This window comes from Vigna unguiculata, chromosome 2 (genome assembly GCF_004118075.2).
Source record: "Vigna unguiculata cultivar IT97K-499-35 chromosome 2, ASM411807v1, whole genome shotgun sequence".
Lineage (NCBI taxonomy): Eukaryota > Viridiplantae > Streptophyta > Magnoliopsida > Fabales > Fabaceae > Vigna > Vigna unguiculata.
The window spans coordinates 29,433,550-29,452,957 of NC_040280.1; the positions used below are offsets into that span (position 1 = coordinate 29,433,550).

The 19,408-nt window shown below is 30.6% G+C and overlaps 2 protein-coding genes and 1 long non-coding RNA gene across 4 annotated transcripts; 2 read left to right on the forward strand and 1 right to left on the reverse strand.

The window, feature by feature from the left end:
• The first annotated feature begins 3,069 nt into the window (after positions 1–3,069).
• On the forward strand, positions 3,070–4,615 carry LOC114173065 (protein IRX15-LIKE-like). Its single transcript, XM_028057282.1, has one exon. The coding sequence runs from the start codon at positions 3,398–3,400 to the stop codon at positions 4,331–4,333; it is 936 nt and encodes a 311-aa protein (XP_027913083.1). The 5' UTR covers positions 3,070–3,397; the 3' UTR covers positions 4,334–4,615.
• A 1,998-nt stretch (positions 4,616–6,613) lies between these two features.
• Positions 6,614–8,781, reverse strand: LOC114173913 (probable WRKY transcription factor 15). Of its 2 annotated transcripts, none has more exons than XM_028058586.1 (3): positions 8,042–8,781; positions 7,806–7,931; positions 6,614–7,565 (listed from the first exon to the last, which is right to left on the reverse strand). In XM_028058586.1, exons 1-3 carry the CDS (start codon positions 8,713–8,715, stop codon positions 7,403–7,405), a joined length of 963 nt encoding a protein of 320 aa, XP_027914387.1. In that variant the 5' UTR covers positions 8,716–8,781; the 3' UTR covers positions 6,614–7,402. The 2 variants fall into 2 exon arrangements, with proteins under 2 accessions (XP_027914387.1, XP_027914386.1); XM_028058585.1 differs by having other exon boundaries at positions 7,806–7,934; positions 8,042–8,780.
• Positions 8,782–11,185: 2,404 nt separating this feature from the next.
• On the forward strand, positions 11,186–13,040 carry LOC114166781. Its single transcript, XR_003600020.1, has 3 exons — positions 11,186–11,340; positions 11,452–11,521; positions 12,786–13,040. It is a non-coding gene; the product is annotated as an uncharacterized LOC114166781 (long non-coding RNA).
• The last annotated feature ends 6,368 nt before the right edge of the window (positions 13,041–19,408 follow it).

Below are 19,408 nucleotides of genomic sequence, written 5' to 3' on the forward strand. Positions count from 1 at the left end.
CATTATTTTTAATAAATATAAATTTATTTTGTGTATTAATTTAATAATATTACAATATCATCACCTACTAATATAATATCATATATATTTAAAAAATGACTTTAACATATGTTTACCTTAATAATTATAATAACAATAATAATTTGTATTTTAATTTTATTACTAAAACAACAACAATAATTTTTATTATTTTTCATTGCTCCATCCCTCTTTCTCTCTTACCTTGTTTTCTCTTTCTTTCTGATTTCAGTCCAAAATTTCCCTTTTCACCTTGCTATTTCCTCTTTCACTTTTAAGCCTTCTGTTTTGTTTAAGTAAAAGACTGAAAGAGAGTGTAAAAAAAATAGATTTCTTCAAACCCTTTTGCAAAGCGAGAGAACAGTGATTAAGCAAACATACCACGAACCTCATCCAAATATTGGGCCTTGGATTTTCTACAATGGCCAATATCCTATTAGTTTTCAAGGGTCATTTCTTCCTGCATCTCCATAATTTTAACTTACACCCTAAATTTTACTATGCATTATGAAATACACAAAGTTATATATTTTAGACTGTAAAATTTTAAATATATTTTTGATATTTGAAATATAATTTTTATACTTTAGATCGTATACTCCAAATACGAAAATTATATTACTAATTATATATTTTATAATATAAAAATGAAAATTTCATTTTGAATTGTATGTTTCAAAATATAAAATTTATATTTCAAATTACATAATACAAAACACAATATTTACGAAAATACAAGTTAAAATTAGAAAGGTGCAAGAAGAAATTGTCCTTTTCAAAGGTCCTTTTCCTCTCCATAATTTTCACAAGGTGAGAAAGGGCAAACACATCTTCAATAACTTATTACCGATTGAGTAATTTAAGAGATATTATTGATGTGTGTCCGTAAAGCATTAATATATTCGTAATACGGATTGATCAACTTGAAATTATTGTTTAAATTGAGCAATTTGAAACTCTTTTCATTACTAACAGAATTAAATTATTTTAATTTTATAATAAAGATAAAACATGAACTGCTCCATGTATATAACATATGAATTTCGATTCTAGCATATTACTACAATAAAAATCGATTTTAGTTGGAATTATATTTCGCATTGCCGTAGGTTTTAACATGTTAAATGTGTTATTCGCGGTTTTGAATAATCACTATAATTTATCTCCAGTTTCATAACTCCTACTAAAATTAACTTTTTTGTTGTTGTATATGGTCAGTCTATCAACAAGATAAATATAAATCATATAATTAATTTATCATATTTTATTTGAGAGCCTGCAGAATGAGGAAAGTTTCAAAGGGTCCAGAGCAAACAAAAGTAGCAAATGGTTTTTGATTTGAGTTGAATTTATGGACGTTTGACTTCTTAACTTGAAATTTCATAAATATATATTTTTTAACTCCGTCAATTGATATTAAGAATACATATGATATTATTTTAAAAAATATTTTTTAGACACCATGTAAGAATTATTATGTTAACCATTAGAATGATAATTAATGTTGTGATATTTAATTCTTTAGGTTATACTTTGTTGATAATTTGACTTGGACACCTAAACTTTATTTTTGTTGTTGTCAATTTATGTATTTTTTTTGCTTTGATAGTTAATGAGAATGTGAATGTGTTTGATTGGATTAAGGATTATAAAGTCTCATATTTTTTGTTTAAAATGATTAAAGTGGATGTTATTAATATGGTTATCTAGATGATTTGGAGTATGAGAAACCTATTAGATTTTATGTTTTAATTGTTTTTATTTTTGTTATTTTTCAAATTAAAGAGTTAGTATGTATAAACAAGAATCAACATAATAAACATATCAGTTATTGTGTCTCTAAATTTTTAGTACTAACATTTTTCAGTATTCAAACAAGAGATGATATTATTGTTTATAAATATCATATAACAAGTCACGTATATTAATTGATTTAAGGTGAATGTTAATAGTACTGCTAGGATTTGTTCTCGTTTGATTCCATGAATTCGTATTTGTAAAGGAACTCAAGGTGGAAAATGTTGGTTTATTTATGTTGAGTTTTAGAGATTTATTTACGTTTTCGAGTACGTTTGAAATGAAGATACCAGAGACTTTGATCGGAAAGTAATTATACTTTAATATAGTTTGTCATATAATTTTCTTGATTAACACATGTTTTCTTGAAGTCTCAGAAGATAACATTGATTTAATTACTATTGAAAAGGATAAAATATAGAACGTGAAAATTAGCCTCTAATCATATATATTAAATCAATTTTATATGTGAAATTGTTCATCTTAAACACAAAATTTACATGACATGTTATAAAACAGTATACGACTCTAAAATTTAGATATTATAACCCAATTCAGCTTACACAACTAACTAAAACTAAAGTAACAATTGCCACCAACTTAAATTATTATGACTAACTCGTACCCTTTTAAGTAGAAAACTGTTCTTTTAAAGAGAGCAGTGGCTGAAAAACTAGCCTTAAACACTATCTTACAAAACCCCATACAACTCTTAAGTTTTAGATTTTCTTAACACCACTAATACTTTTTTTCACTACCACATTGTTAAGAGCTGAAAATTGCTTTTTTAAAGAAAGCAGAGTCTGGAAAATAAGTCCTCTTTGACCGTGATTCCTTTCATCTTTACATTTAATCTTGCAGTGTCAGCAACTGAGGCAATAGTCGTAGCAAGTCAGAAGTAGTTGCACAGTTGAATACTTCAAGAAAGAAGTACACGTTTTTTCTTTTTCTTTTCTTCGGATTCTCACTTTCACTCAAACATGTCATCACTAGCGCTTCTTTTTACTCTCATGTCGTTGTTGTATAACCAATTACAAAAGACGATGAAGTTTTTGAAGGAGATGAAACATTGCAGCAGGTACTAAGTCCCCTTCAAAGGTTGCTACTTTTTTCAGAAGTTGCCAATATCCCAAAGGGGTTACTTAGAAACCAAAGCTTAAATCACCAAGGAAAAGCGACTTCCAGCTTGTAATTAGATATTGGGTCGCTACACCTTCTCTCTCACCTTAAATCCAACCACCCCAGCATCCTTATTCCTCATCCTTATTTGCTTCACCACAAAAACATCATTCACAACTTAAACAACACATATATTTGGAATTAACTGTTCCAGAACACCAACTGCATAAATCAAGCAAAACCAAATTCAACACAACAAAAACAACTACTACTCTCATTAACATTGTTTTCAATTGTAAACACAACCTGAAAGCAAGGATATATATGGTCATTGTAGGGTCACTCTCAGTAATCTTTTCCCTTCTCATTGCTTACACTCTTTCTTCTTCTGATTTAAACCAAACCTTCTCCCCCAATTCTCCCCCAGAGCTCAGAATCTGCAGCTCTACATTTTTCATTCAACATGAAGAACACTAACGGCAACACAAAATTCATTCTTCTCCACCCATATATCCAGAAACAAGGAAGCTCCAACCGTCTATGGCTTCTTGCCTTCATATCCTTCTTCACCCTCGCCTTCCTCGCCACCCTCATTTACACCAGAGACACAACCTCATCCATCACCACCACCACCACCTCTTCCACCACTTTATCTACTTTCACCACCACCCCTTTGCCTTCCTCCGTCATCAACACCCTCCTCCACTATGCCTCAAAATCCAATGACACCTACCGCATGTCCCACTCAGATCTCAAAACCATCTCCGACGTGCTTCGAAAGTGTCCGTCACCGTGCAACTTCCTCGTCTTCGGCCTCACCCCAGAGACCCTCCTCTGGAAAGCCCTCAACCACAACGGAAGAACGGTTTTCATCGATGAAAACCGGTACTACGCCGCGTATTTCGAAGAAAAGCACCCCGAAATCGATGCCTACGACGTGCAGTATACGACCAGAAGAAGCGAGATGAAGGAGCTGATTGCCTCGGCTAAAGAACAGTCGGGAAACGAGTGCAGGCCGGTGCAGAATCTTCTGTTTTCTGAGTGCAAGTTAGGACTGAACGATCTTCCGAACCACGTTTATGAAGTGGATTGGGATGTGATATTGGTGGACGGGCCGAGAGGTGACTGGCCCGACGCCCCCGGCAGAATGTCGCCGATCTTCACCGCCGGCGTGCTTGCCCGGAGCAAGAAGAGTGGGAACCCGAAGACGCATGTGTTTGTGCATGACTTCTCGGGGAAAGTGGAAAGGGTTTGCGGGAACGAGTTTCTGTGCAAGGAAAATTTGGTGGAGACAACGCACTCTTTGGGACACTATATTCTGGAAAAAATGGAGGAGAGTAGCGTGAAGTATTGTAAGAATCATAACCATTCATCAGGGTCTGCTTCTTCTTCGTCTTAGTTGGTGTAATCTTCTTCAACGTTACAATAAGCTTTATGCAGCAGAAGTATATCATATCAGAGTCAGGCATGTGGATATTTATGATCGTTTTTAGTTCCATTGTTTACTTCTTCGCTGGAGCTTGTAAAAGATAATTCTTTCTTTCTTTCTTTTTCTTGTAACTGCTTCAAACAATTCCTGCTTCTAAGTGTCAGTGAGGATATGTTGATATTACTGTGTAGATTGTAAAAGGATAATTCATAATTCAAGGAATACAGATATCTCAACACTGCTTCAATCTCACAGGACGAATTGAAGGTAAAAAATGAAGATTAATCTGGATCATTTTGGATAACGTCACGTAATTCCTCTGTTGGTTCAGTTCATGGATTTAGCCTCGTTTATGTCATTATATCAGTAGCAGTAACATTTTCAATTATGTATACATACATAGCATTAGCAGATATTCATGATTTGTTGTTAGAAATATAAGAGTAAGACTAAATACGATGAGAAAGTAGAGCCCTTTATAAAGATATAAATCTATAAACTCATCATTTTACAATTTTAAATCTAGAGTGATGTTAAAGTGTCATTGGTATTTATTCTCCTAATAATTTGTTCTCTAAGTCATATCTCCTCTGTAAACCTAACGGGTGGTTAATTGTTCTGATCAATTTTTGGGATGAAAATGTTGCAAGTTCAGTTTTTTTGATTAATCTGGATGGCAATTGTATATAATAGAATTTTTAGCATATAGACATAAACACATATCATTAGCATATATTTTAATTTTTACTCCTTTTTACCTATAACTTTTTTATTTGAAATAATTTATAGTTTATTTGTATATGGTTGTATATCTCGCGGATTTTTTTATTTCTTTTGCTGATGTGTTTTGTTATTTTAAAGATTTTTCAATTTACCCTTTTAACATTATTTGTATCATGTTAGGGGGCAAATTAACTAAAGCAAGAAAAGTAACAGTAAGTAGATAATCTTTAGATGTATATGTTATCTCATTTTATTTTATTTTATTAATAAATTTTCAATATAATAACAAATGATGGATAAATTTAAGAAAATTAGCATAATTAAAATGTCACTAAAATGTCAAAGTTCGATAATAATACCTAATGCCTAATAGAACTTTATTAGAAATATATTATCTCATGAATAATAGTAGGTTGACACACTTAAACTCATTTGACATGTTTTTTATAATGGAAAAATAAATTATAATTTATGTAACCTCATAATTTTGTAACTTGCAGAATTTTGTACTTTCTACTATTTTTTTTTTCTTTTACATAATTCATTTAACTTTTTTAACTGTGTTGTATCATATTGGCGAATGAATAAAGGAAAATTGTAACAGCTAGGAAATCTTTGAAGACACATTATCTTTTCTACTTTATTTTACCTGTAAATTTGTTACTTGAAGTAATTTAAAATGTATTTACTCTTAATTTTGTATCTTGCAGAGTCTCTATTTTTTTTCCTGATAATTTTGTCATATTGGAGATTTTTTTTTTCTCTAAATTTTGTAGTGATCTTTCATATGATATTTAGATTAACTAATTCAAGAAATTGGTATGTGCGCTTGTAAAAGACGAATTTTATTAATTTTCTAAATCTTTTATATAATGATGCAATTGTTGGAATAAATAACTAATCTCCACATTCCCAAGTTTAATAATATTTAAGCCTGATAGTATTTATAACCAATGTAATGTAATTTTTTTTTAAATTATCATTTTTTAAATATTTAACGCAATTGCGTTAAAAAAATAAATTAAAATCACTTATAAACTGATTCTAATTAATCCATGCGTTACATAGTTAGAATCACATAATTCACATACATAGTAAAAACAATAACTAAAAAAAATGACCTTGTACTCTGACCAGATTGAAACGTAGTAGTTGTTGAACCACCTAATTTTTTATGTTAATTATTAATAATTAAGAAATGATGACATGTCAAAATAAGAAAAAAAGGAAATCAAACCTCTTCTTGAAAATTATACTAGCATCTTCTTCTTGAAAACAATTTTGTGAAAAAACTTAACTAAAAATGTTTCCGTTAAAATAGTGAAACGAAATCGACGAATAAGAAAAACGAGGCTTGCACCGGATCTGTACGCTCAAGAAAGCAAAACGTTAAGGCAAAGGCAATGGAAAAGCAAACAACTACGCAAATTTAAAACGAGGTAGGACCCTTCAGTGTTTCAACTTATCAACCGAATCAATTCCACACCCACCCATTTTGACTTTGCCACAGCTTTTCCACTCAGAATATCAATTAAATCATCCACCTTAATTCCATAAAACTCGCTTTACCAAACACACAAGTAGAAGCCAGAACAAATATCTGCTAATTTCTTAATGCGAAACATGAATTTAATGTTTTAAACATTAAACTAAACAGACATTAAAGACGTTAAACGAATGTACTAACGTTCCAACAAGACTTTTTATGCCAGAAGAAGCCAAAGGGTTGAAACTAAAATTGCATTAAAATTCTCTTTCTTCGCCCTTTACCCATCATCACTCACCTCACCTTCTTCCCAGTTCCATTCACTATAATTTTCCCTTCTAACTGGCAATTGCCAAGTGCCAACCACTCTCTTCTTTTAGTCAACCTTCTTTGACTCCGTCTTTTTCATCCATTAATGCTGAGAGAGACCATGAGCATCCAAGACCAGAACCACATGTAAAGCAATCAACCAGAAAGGAAAAGGAAAAGGAACAATACCAACCCCACTTCCTCCTTTCTTCTTCTTTTTTCTCTCTCTTTAGATTTGAATCAGATTAAATTAAACCCGTCACCAAATACTCCATCTTCACCCTTTTTCAAAAGAAAAATATCGATGGGTGGATTCAGTGTCGGTCGGTCCAAGTTTTGAAGAGATCAGAAAAGGAAAAGGAACACAATTGTATCGAACATGTGAACACATGGAAGGAACACCTACCCATCAATTAATTAATCTCCTTCGAGAGTAAAATTTTCAAGTGTACAAGCCATGAATGGCATGATCAGAATATAGAATATACTCTGTGATGGGAAATCGGTGATTAATTAATCAGCTAAGAAGATTCTAGGATAAGATTAGTGGTAGCTTCGACTGCAGAGAGTGTGTGATTGTGTTCACCTTCATAGGTCACTACCAACATAGAAGGGTCATCCAGAGCCCTCTCTACATGCTTCCGCGCTGGACACCCTCTAACACTGCTGCACTTGTAATAGCCCCTGCAATCAATAATTCAACACAAAAATAAACCTCACTTCACCTATTCAAAATTAACTCCACAACAGAACATGGGAAATGACAGAAACCAAGCGATGATGATAAGATCTTTCTAAATTTAGTCACACGGGAAAGAGAAAAAAAGGGGAAACAAATGAACTTAACAAAACAAGGGTACGTTTTGAAATTTGAAATCGAAGGGTGAAAGAGCAAATTAAACGATGGAATGTTGTTCTATGCACCTTGGATGAGGAGATCCTTTAATGGGTTTCTGTCCGTATTTCCTCCAAGAATAATCATCTGGCGGAATATCAGCCATCTTCAAACTTATTGCGGGTACCCTCACCACCCTCTTCAACCTCATTTTTCTGCTGCATATCACCAATCCAAAATATAATGCATCAGAACCAGACATCACAGAAACAGTTTCCTTTTCCAAACAATTTTTAAAAAGAGAGAAGGATTGACATATAGCTACCTCTTCTTTGAGCAATGGCATCGGCTAGAGGAACTGCCGCACTTGGCAGAACCCAAATTATCAGAGCTGCACTTCCTCTTCAAGGAAGAGGTAGAAATAGGAGGCTTTCCCGCGGAGGAGACCTGAGAGAGATTCGTGATCTGAAAAGGCGTAGCGGCCGCAGGCGACGAGGAAGAGGGCTGTTTAGTGTCGGTGTCGCCGGTGAGGGAGGAGACGAAGGAATTAGAATAAGAGAAGTTGATGGTCTTGGAAGAGTCCTTTGTCTCAATCGGTCCATTTTTGGGGATGAAAGGGTGTTCGGTGGGGGGCGGGATCTGCTGCAGCGGCGTTGCACGGTAGAATCTGGGTTCGGAAGGAGGTGGAGGAGGAGGAGGAGGAGGAGGCACAGGGGCTCTTCTGAAACGCGCGTGACCGGTTCTTGTTCGGCCGAGAAGCGAAATGACCTTCTTGAACTTGGAAACCGCCACGTCAGCGACAGCTCCGTAATCGGATTCAATTTCCATGGAAGACTTTGAATTGGTCGCGTGCGATTGTTGTTGAAGTTGTTGGAGCTGAGCGTGTGACAGCAACCTGATGAGCTTCTCCACGCTCTCTAGCCCTGACGCGGCTTCACGAACCGCATCCTCTTCCGCGAAAGTGTCGTTCCTATAACCCATCATCAGCTCCACAGGCATAGTTGCATCAAAGAGAGAGAGAAAGGGTTCGGAAGGAGATGGTGAAGACCAAACCAAGATAAAAGAGGGTCATAGGGTACCCTGGTCAAGTCATGCCAAAACAAAATTTAAATATTAAATAAAAAATTAAAAAAATTAAAAAAAACGATAGTGGCTTGTTTGGTCCACTAGGTCACTGTACTGTCACGCTAGCTAGCTAACCCTACTCGTCTCGTCCCTGTTTCCGTCAAAATTTGGGTGACATTGCTTGCATCTGTTTAATGTACTAAAATATGTATGGATATGTATGTAAGATCCAAACGCTGAAACAAACAGGGTATTTTGGTCTCTGCGGACTCAGAAAAAGAAAAGAAAACACTTTTTTTTTTATAAATTTTATTTTTTCAATGAGAAAAAGCATCTGAAGGAAGTGTGAGTAGTGGGGAGATATTGACTTTTTATGGCCCCTGGGTCCCACCAGAGGGTTATTATTGATCCCAGCGACATTGGGGCTTTAAAATCAGGTCAAAGGCATTGTTTTAGCCGTCTGATCTTTGAGAAAAGTTTGAGGATCCGTTGGTTGCCAGCTTAGGTTGTAGTTGACTTGGATAGACGACCTTCCTTGCCGTGGATTCTTAATGCTTGTTTTTGTCGTCTTTGTTTTTATATTTTTTTCTCTCATCTTGTCCTTTCTCTCCGCCTCTCTCACTCTCATTCCTCTCTGTCTTCTACGTTTTACAACATGTATTTTTCTTCTAACGGTATTCGATAATTTTTGGTTAATTATGATTTTAGTTTCTGAATTTTGGTTAAAAATTGAAAATCGTTTTTAGTCGAAATTTTAATAAATTTTAGTTTTTAAATTTTAAAAATAAATGAATATAGTCTTTTGAACCTAATTATGTTGACTTTTTTCAATATATAGAATGTGTTTCATGTTAATATTAAAATTGTTTACACTGTTTGACACATTCTCGGCTCAATATTTATTGAGAAATACTTTCGAAACCTAAAAAAAGTTAAAAAAATTGGGTTAAAAAAATTATATTCATTCATTCTTAAAGTTTAGGGACCAAAATTTATCAAAATTTTGACCAAGAATAAATTTCAATTTTAAGTCAAAGTTCAGAGACTAAAAACATACTTAACCCGCCAATTTTTAACAGTTTTTTTTCTCGTAGATTTTCAAGATTTTTTATATACACTACAATTATTCTATAATAAAATCATGGATTAAATATATATATTTATCTTTCAATTTTTTTAGTAAAAATTGGAATTAGTTTCTCTTAAAAATCTTGAACTAATATAGTCTTTTATCTTTATAGATACGTGAATTTAGTCTTTTAAATCAATTATTTTTAAGTTTATTTGACGTTTCAAGCATATTTTTTAACTAACATTGAAGTGGACATATATAAAATAGTATAAAAAATAAACTAAAATACTATAATAAAATGTTTTTGAAACATCAAATAAACCTTTTAAAAAATTTGATTTAAAAAATTAAATCTATACATTTATAAAGATAATGGATTAAATTAATTAAAATTTTTTAAAATAAACTAATTCTAATTTTAATTAAAAATTGAAGACTAAAACATATTTAATCCTAAAATTATTTATATCTAACATAATTATTTAAGTTTTTATTTTCAATTTGTACGTAAATAAACTTATTTAATTTTTCTATTCCTGTAGCTATTTGTAACAAACTTGTGGAAACAAATCTTATTTCTAAATAACAGTCATTACTAGTATAATAATACGATGAAAAATAAGTCATTTAGTTAAGGAATAAATAAATCATTGAATTGAATACTAACATCCAGTAGGCGTGACATTAAAAAATATATGTGATATTATATTAATAAGTGATGATAATATAATATTATTAAATCAATATATAAAATAAAATAAAATATATTAAAAAATATAAAAAAATAACTATTGATAAATAAATAAAAATAAAAAAGTTTGTAAAAATAATAATTAATTTTCAAAAAATTAATAAATAATTATATTTTAAAAATAAAATTAATATTTTAAAATATAAATATATAAAAAAATTCTCTTTTTATATATTGTTATTGATACCAGACATTATTTTTCTCTCGAACAATACCCAAGGTAATAATAACTGTATAAATACATTTTGACACATTTTATTAACATTGGTACACTAATTTAAAGTATTTTTCAGAAACTGAAAAGCTATTTAACATGTTGTCTAATATTGGAATGGTTATTTGTATAATTATTTTACTCGCAATATTATTTAGAAGAATAACAATTATCGGTGCTATCTAAGATCTTTGAAATTTTTAGTTGATTCTCAAAAAATTATTTCGACCACAAAGTAAATTCATCACAAAACGAGTTAAGATTTGTTTTTTGTTTTTAATTCTACAATGTTGTTGTAAGCCCCTTTTTCAGTGTATAAGAGTTTTGGGCCTGGCCCTTCGTAGGCCCAAGGGCAGCCCTTCTGAAGGACTCCCTACCCTACCAGTCCCCTTACAGTTTCACCTCACTTCTGTTTTCAGAAAAACAGCCTTTCCCTCAACCTCTCTACGAAAGCAGAAGTCCTCTGCTAGGGCACGACCTTCATCCACCTTCGAGCTAACGAAACTCATCTAGTGCCTTCCGGTAAGTCGAACTCTGACCTTGTCCTTCTCCTTCTCCAGTTCAAAGGCTAGTAGTCTTGTTTTGGGTTCTCCCTAGCACCCCTTTCTCAACTCTGTGTGGATCTGTTTTCAGCTCCGTACCCTGCCCCTGTACTCCACTACCTTTCTTGGGCTGCTACTCTTTTCTGCTAGCGTTTAACAAGGTAAGGGGAGCTAGGTTTTCAAGTTTAAAGTTATTGTGGCATGCTTATATTCTGTTCTATGTTGTGGGTGCTTGAATGATGTTGAAATCGTGAAATAAATGGTTGGCTATATTCTGTATGTTGCTCTGTGTCGTTTTTCTACCTTGCATGTGTGTTTGGGAGTGGATCTGGGCGGTTTCCGCCATTGCATGTGGGTGGACAGTGGTGACCTCTGCTATTTTCGCCCAAGCGAGCTCGTCTCGCCTAGGCGAGAGTACCAGAGAGCTCACTGCCACGAGAACTCGCTTAGGCGGCCCTTTCCCGTTTTGAGCGACGCATAGTCTCGCTCGGGCGAGAAGGCCTCGCCTGAGCGAGATATCGTGAGGCCCCCATGTCGCGCGTCTCGCCTAAGCGAGAATCCGCTGTGTTCTGTGAGGACAGCATCTCGCCTGAGCGAGATTTCGTGGAGACCCCTTTAGCTTATCTCACTTGGGCGAGAATCCGCTGCACCAGGAAGGTCAGCGTCTCGCTTGAGCGAGTGTGCGAGTGGGTGCTATGTTTTCTTGGCTGTTAAATGATTTATTGCATGCATTGTTTTGATTGTTCCTCTTAAATCTGATATGAGTGAATATACTTGGGTGTTTAGATTTTATGAACGAAATTTGCATGCTTGGTATGGGATTTATCATGGGTTGTGGTTTCGCGATGCTTTAACATGAAAATTGGATGAATGACCAAAAAGAGGTGGGAATTGTATGAGAAACATGATTGTGATGATGAGGTAGGCGTAATTCCATGAGTCCCATGGGGAGACTTTATGGTGGCGTGTAGTGTATATATTAAGATAAGGATTCAAGTAAGGATCGCATCCCGAAACTCTAAAGGGTCAGTGAGTCTCAAGTAGAGCAAACTGACCCAAGTGGTGAGAGTAGCGGGAGGCCCTAGTCTTTGGCAGGATAATGGCCTTAGACACTTAAAGGCTAACCTTGTGAGTGGTAGGGTGAAACCCATTGGCAATGGCTCTGCAGAGCAGTAGAGGCCACCACAAGTGCAAGCATCCAGTGAATCCGATCTTAATATATGTATCCGGATAATCGAGTCATAGTGTTTGCTTGCTTGTCATAACATGAATTATGTGCCTCTGTGTTGTATGTCTGGGAATGTTTACGCACTTATTCCTTTATACCATGATAAGTCTTATATTACACTAGCTTACCCTTGCATGTTTGTGTTTGTTTTCCGTTATGTTTTCTCTCTTGCGATGATCACCTTCTGGTGGGAGCAGATGAGAGGGAGATTAGAGATGGATCCGGGAGACACAGCGGTGCAGCTTAGTTTCATGGCCATGAGGCCTTTTGTATTAGTTGCCTTGAGGGCAACCCTTTTGCAAGACCGTTGAACTTTTAAATTTCCTTTTGCTTAGGACTATGTGGTATGCCTAAGTTTCTTTTAAGTGACTCCGGATGACTGTAATAATTACCCTTCTTACGTTTCATGTTTATTCGATTGGCTCTCGTTATCAAAATTTTATGACGCTTTATTTGGTAGATTAATCTATTAAAAATGGGACGTCACATTGTTATTTTCGTATTTGTGTTTGAATGATGTTAATTTAATGTACTTTTAAAAAAAAAAATTGAATACATTTTTAACAGCTTAAATTTGAATAAAATTGTTTAACATTTATTCTGCAATCAATGTACTGATTACCAGTTAACGAACACATAAATTTAATAAATATATTGATCTGAGTGAACAGTTACGTACTCCATTATCACCAAAATAGAAGAACAGTCAAAAGTATCCATCGTACTTTCTGTCATTTAGTTACTACCTGTATAAATCAATGATCTTACAAGTACTATTAATGTTAGGTTTGAACATTGAGTTTATAATATATAGAGAGTGAGAGAGTAAATAAGTTTGTTATTTAAAAATTGATCTAATCTAAAATTGTTATTTTTTGGAGTTAATATTGAATATCAACCTTTTTAGCAAATATGGAAATTTTGTTATAGCATGTGATATCAATTTTTATCTTGGTTTAATTATATTCTGAGTCTTTAATAAATTTAAATTTTTTTAATTTTATTTCTAATATTTTTTGTGATTTATTAAAATTTTAATATTTAAAAATTTTCAATTGAGTAATAATTATTAAATACTTTTGTTAATATTATTATGTGTCAGTTATCTCACACTTTTATCTTTTTTGAATGTTACAACTATCACATTTTCATAAAATTGACGAAATCTTTTCCAAATATCGATTGTATTTAGCGAAATTTGTTTTTAACTTTAACTAAAATTATAAATTTCAAAACAAAAAATAAATAAATCACTAAAATTTTAAATATATAACTATAAAATTTTAAATTTTAAAATTTTAAAATTATAAAATTTACAATTTCATAATTCTGTATTTTTATAATTTTATAATTTTATAATTTTATATTTATATAATTTTATATTTTATAATTATGAAATTATATATTTTTTGTAATTTTTTGATTTGTTAACTTTTGTAATTTTATAATTTTGTATTTTTGCCTTTTCTTATTTTTAATTGTATAATTATAATTAAAAAAATTTAAATCATTAAATGCAATCCATATGTTTGAGAAAGATTTTATCATCACGGTCTATTGTAACTGAATGTCATGTAACACGAGGATAGTGCAAGATAATTATCAGATCATAAAATTAACAAAACATCAATTAACTATAGATCATAATAATTTAATAGAGACTTAATTGGACGTTTCTAAATTTATAAAGACTGGCAACATAACTAAGATTTTATTTTTCATCAATGTATTATAATATAAATGACAAATAATTTTATTATTACGATAAATTTAAATAAGAGGTTTATGATTCTCCCATACACACAAAAATAAGTATAACATGTAATTTATATTTTTTTCTCATATAACATTATACTTTACGTTTTTTTCATGAATGTATATAGAAATACAGAGTTTGTTATATTTTGAAGGACGTCAAATTACTGATAACTATTAAGGTCAAAAAAATATCTTACAAATACTGATATTTTTACAAATATATATATATATATATATATATATATATATATATATATATATATATATATATATATATATAACATTGGTACGAAATAACATGTAGTTATCAAAAGAATGGTGCAACCAATCACATATATAATATCATAATAATTTCAAATTTATGAAAATAATTCTAACATAATTTGGTTCAAACATTTTTATACATTTTACACAATCTATTAATATTATTATTAGTAGTACGAAAATTTACGATTTACTTTAAGTATTGATGGATTTAGATGAAAATTTGATAAAAAAAAAGTATTTTATAGGATAATTAAGAGAAAGAAATAAAATTAAAAAATCTATTATAATTTTTAGTGTATAGTCGATCGGTGATTGGCCTGTAACATTAATAGGAACTGATAGAGGGAATTACTTTTAAGAAAGCTTTTAGAAATATAATTAACTCGTTAATTAGAGTATACCTTTAATCAATTATAAGAAATCGCATGTTCACCAACACCTTTCTCAGTTTCTTAGTCACTGATAATTTGTTTGAGAATTACAATTACAGTCACACTATGATCGTCCGAACAAATTCTCGACATAAAATATGTTAATATTCTAAAAAAAAAAACAAATTAACAGGTGTGAACACACTCTTAAATTCTATTCCCATAATGGATAAATTTGCTGTTATTACTTTTTATTTATATTGTATCTAGCGATAAAAAAAATATTATTTCAAGTGACATATTTTATGTAAATATATCATATATAAAGTATTTTTATGTAAAAGATATCAAAATAAAATCATTGTTTACTTGAAGAAAATTTGGATATTCAGTACATTGCTTAGTTTTAAAACTTCCAATTCAGAGTAGATAACAAATTAAATTTAAATATTGCAAATATTTAAATATATAAAATATTTGTCAACAATTAAAAATAGTTGTGTGTGGATAAAAAATAATGTAATTCCACTTAAAAAGTTGAAATAGATAATATAATTTAGTCGATTATTAATTTGCTTATCATATGTAACATTATAGCTTAGAAAAATTGAGAAGAAAAAACATGAATGAAGCACACGAGGTAGTTGACTTGAGTGGTACGTGAATCGTGTATCGTAGTCACTCTGCGCTTACAGCAGATTGAATCATTGTATATCTATCCGTGATTAAAGGTTGTCGTTATTATTGTTTAAAAAATAACAAATCCAAAGAAAATTATGATTTCGAAATTAGAGGGTCACACAAAAAACACCACATGTGTGCCTCTGTGAAACAAGAGTCTGCCAAAGTCAACAGACGAAAATTTTGACATTTTCACATCACTGACCAAAGGAATATGACAATCACGTGCCATTTTCATCATAGCTTTTTCTCATTAAATCATAAAATATTTTTTTAAAAATTTATAATCCAACTTCCAAACTCATGACCATAGATTTAGACCTCCGTGGCTTCATTCAAACTTCCAAAATTGAGGACAAAAAACTATAAAATTAATATTTAAATATATAAAATATACATTTTTTTTTCACAATTATGAGGATGCAAACGTTGGATAGCTGCATGAACGAAGAGACAATATTCAATGCGATAGTTGATTGACCCACTTTTGTATGAATAATGAGACGAGAAAACACGTTTGAAAGAGAAAACTGATAACTATGAAGAATTATTAAATTATATGAAAAATCTTTAAATGAATATGACACTGTAGCAAGATGAACCAGCCACGTACCCTTCCTATTTATTAATGCTACCTATTTCTATAAAACTCACCTGATATTATAACCACATTTTTTTATTTATTTCATTTCCTAATATTTAATTTAGTAAGACAGTTCTAATTTATTAAATTTTAATATTTCTTAAATAAGAAGTTTCAATTATAATCAAATATAAAGAAAATGAAATATTAAGTAATGGTTAATAATTCCAAAACATCAATAAACAACATTAAGATCTTACCTTCACTAAACAATAATATATTTAATATCGGCTAATGTTTCTAAACCTAAATGGGTAGTTCAAATTATAAATATACTAATGAAGCAAATATATCTCCGTTTACTGAATTATACAATCTATTAAATAATTAACTAATATAAAACAATATATTTTAAATCAGTATCAATGAATCGTATTAAATCATATACAGGGAGATAAAAGTACAATAAATAATTAAATCATAATAATTTATATAAGATTTTTTTTTTGGTAAAATCACGTTGGAATAAATATACAAAAAAATTAACTCTAAAAGGCAAGTTCAAAACCATATTCCAGAACCATGTTTATGTGAAAAAGATGCAAACTTGGGTTTAAAAAAACAAATAAGAAAAACAAAAAACACATTCTATTTGTACTTAAACTTATGCGCGTGTTCTGATTTGGGTCCAACCATCGAAAGGATATGTACGTCACTCAATTAGCCCACAAGGATGTGTATCTATTATAACTGGGCTTACTTATCAAACAGAGTTTTAATTGTAGTCAAAGTCAAAATGTTAATTTAGTCATTTTGAAAATTTTGGGTACAGGAAGAAGCCCCTTATTCTTAAAAGTTGAAAACTCAATAATATTTAAGGTTTACCCATAAATTGTTATAGAACTTTTAATAATGTAAATTATAGCTTTTGAGAAACTATTTGAAAATTATTTTAATTTTAATGTTCAACAAGCTAGGGTTTTTATGACTACAAAAATATATTTTTATTAATAAAATAAAAAAATTACTCCTTTAAAATTTTGAATATAAATAAATAAAATTTTAATAAATAAATTTACAAATATTAGTGGCCCATGTCCTTTGAGTGAGGAAAACTATAGAAGTTTTTTTTTTTGTCGGGCCAAACTGGAAGAGAGGCCCATCGTAAAGGATTCTATTTCCATCTATTTTTCTTTTCTTATTTACTCCATTTTTTTATTCTCTTTTACAAAGAGTGCGCTTTTCAAAAATTAGTTTTTAGAATGTAAATAGATTTGCATTAAGCAGATTTAAACAAGGATGGTAATGCGGGCCGACGGGCCCATTTAAGTCTGGTCCGCATAAAGTTCGCACATCGCGGGTTGGTCCATTTTGCACATTTTTTGGTCGCAGATTTCTAGGCTGATCTGTTTTTTTTTTTTATAATAGAACTTTTAATGTTTAAAAATTATGAAACTTTAAGAAATTTATAAAATTAAGTAAAGATTTTGGGAGTTGAATGATAAATTGATAATTCAACATTTTCATCATATTCATACTATGACCTACACAATGTATTCTTTAAATTTTAGCACATTAAAAAAATATATAATACTTGTCTTTTCCAGTTATACAAGAATTTGAAATATTGATACAAGAGTGCATACAATAAGTAACTAATATACACAAGTACAAATTTTGTTTTATGCAGACTTGCGGAACAACTCACGCGGACCTGCGGGTTCACTATCCTGACTCGTACCATATTTTTTTCATGAACCTGTGGACCAGCCCGACAAACCAGGTCATATCGTCATTCCTAATTTAAATATACATTCAAAAGTTTGAGTACCGTTAAATATAATAACTGTAAATATACTGATTTTTAGTATCGATTCTCAATTTAAACTTATATCTTGTTAATATTATATTTATCTGATGATGTGTAGTGTTTCTTTGATAAATATTTTCAGAAAAATCATCACTGATATTAGAATATCACCATTAAAATATTCATGTGTCGCGGACGAATCTCCTTAAAAGACCATTAATTCTACATCACAAATTGTTCTGCCAAATTTATATATTGAACAAAGTTAATCTCTCTTATCATATATGCTACCACATAAAAAAATCAAGTCTCACATAGAGTATTTTTCATGTAAGACCATTAAAAAAAGTCCACAACAAACAAATAAATAGAGTCGTCCTTTTTTGTAATAAATAGTACGTTATGCGTTATTAATAGACAATAATAAAAGATAGGGTACCATTCAGAAAAAAAAAAAAACTGAAAATATCGTGTATATTACCTCAACAATTTACATTTCGTAAGCAAACGTTTGTTTTGGATAAAATCACGTTAAAATAAAATAAAAATACAAAAACCTTTTTTCGAAAGATAAGTTCAAAAACCAGATTCTTACACGGTGTTTTTGTCTGATTTGGACTAATTTTCAATTGGTTGTCTCGGCCATCACCTTAAAAAAAAATTTACTTAAATATATTAAATAAATAAATAAATAAATAAATGGTTGGGTCCAACAGAGTATATAAATGTTTACAATAGCCCACAGTTTTATGTATGTTTAATTAGGTTTATTATATAATTATCTAACAAAAAGAAGTTGTAAGAATTTTTGAATAATAATTTAGTGACAAAAAATAATTAGTCACTATATAGTGACCGAATTAACAACTAAAATAGTTTCAAAAAATTATAATTGATCTTTAAATTGATAATTAAAATAATTTTAATTATGAATTGGTTTCTAAATTGGTAACTAATATTATCATGTTTTGATTATCAAAATAGTTTGTTTCTATTACGAAAATTTAGATTCACACAATAACAATTATATAATTATTATATTTTTAAAAAAGTTTATTGTATACTTTTTGATATTCATATATAAGGTATCCATTACATATTGTATCCCATTATTTTAGACATGAACATATCAACGTAACGGATACGTGTCGTATCCAATACACGTATCGTATTTGTGCATTGACTATAAATAATATGTTTAAAAATACATACAGACTAATTTTGTAGAATATATATATATATATATATATATATATATTAATAATAATCAAAATCAAAACTTAATAATTTTATATGGTAAAAAGCATATTCAAATGTAAATAAAAATTGAATGTTTCATTTTGAAAAATC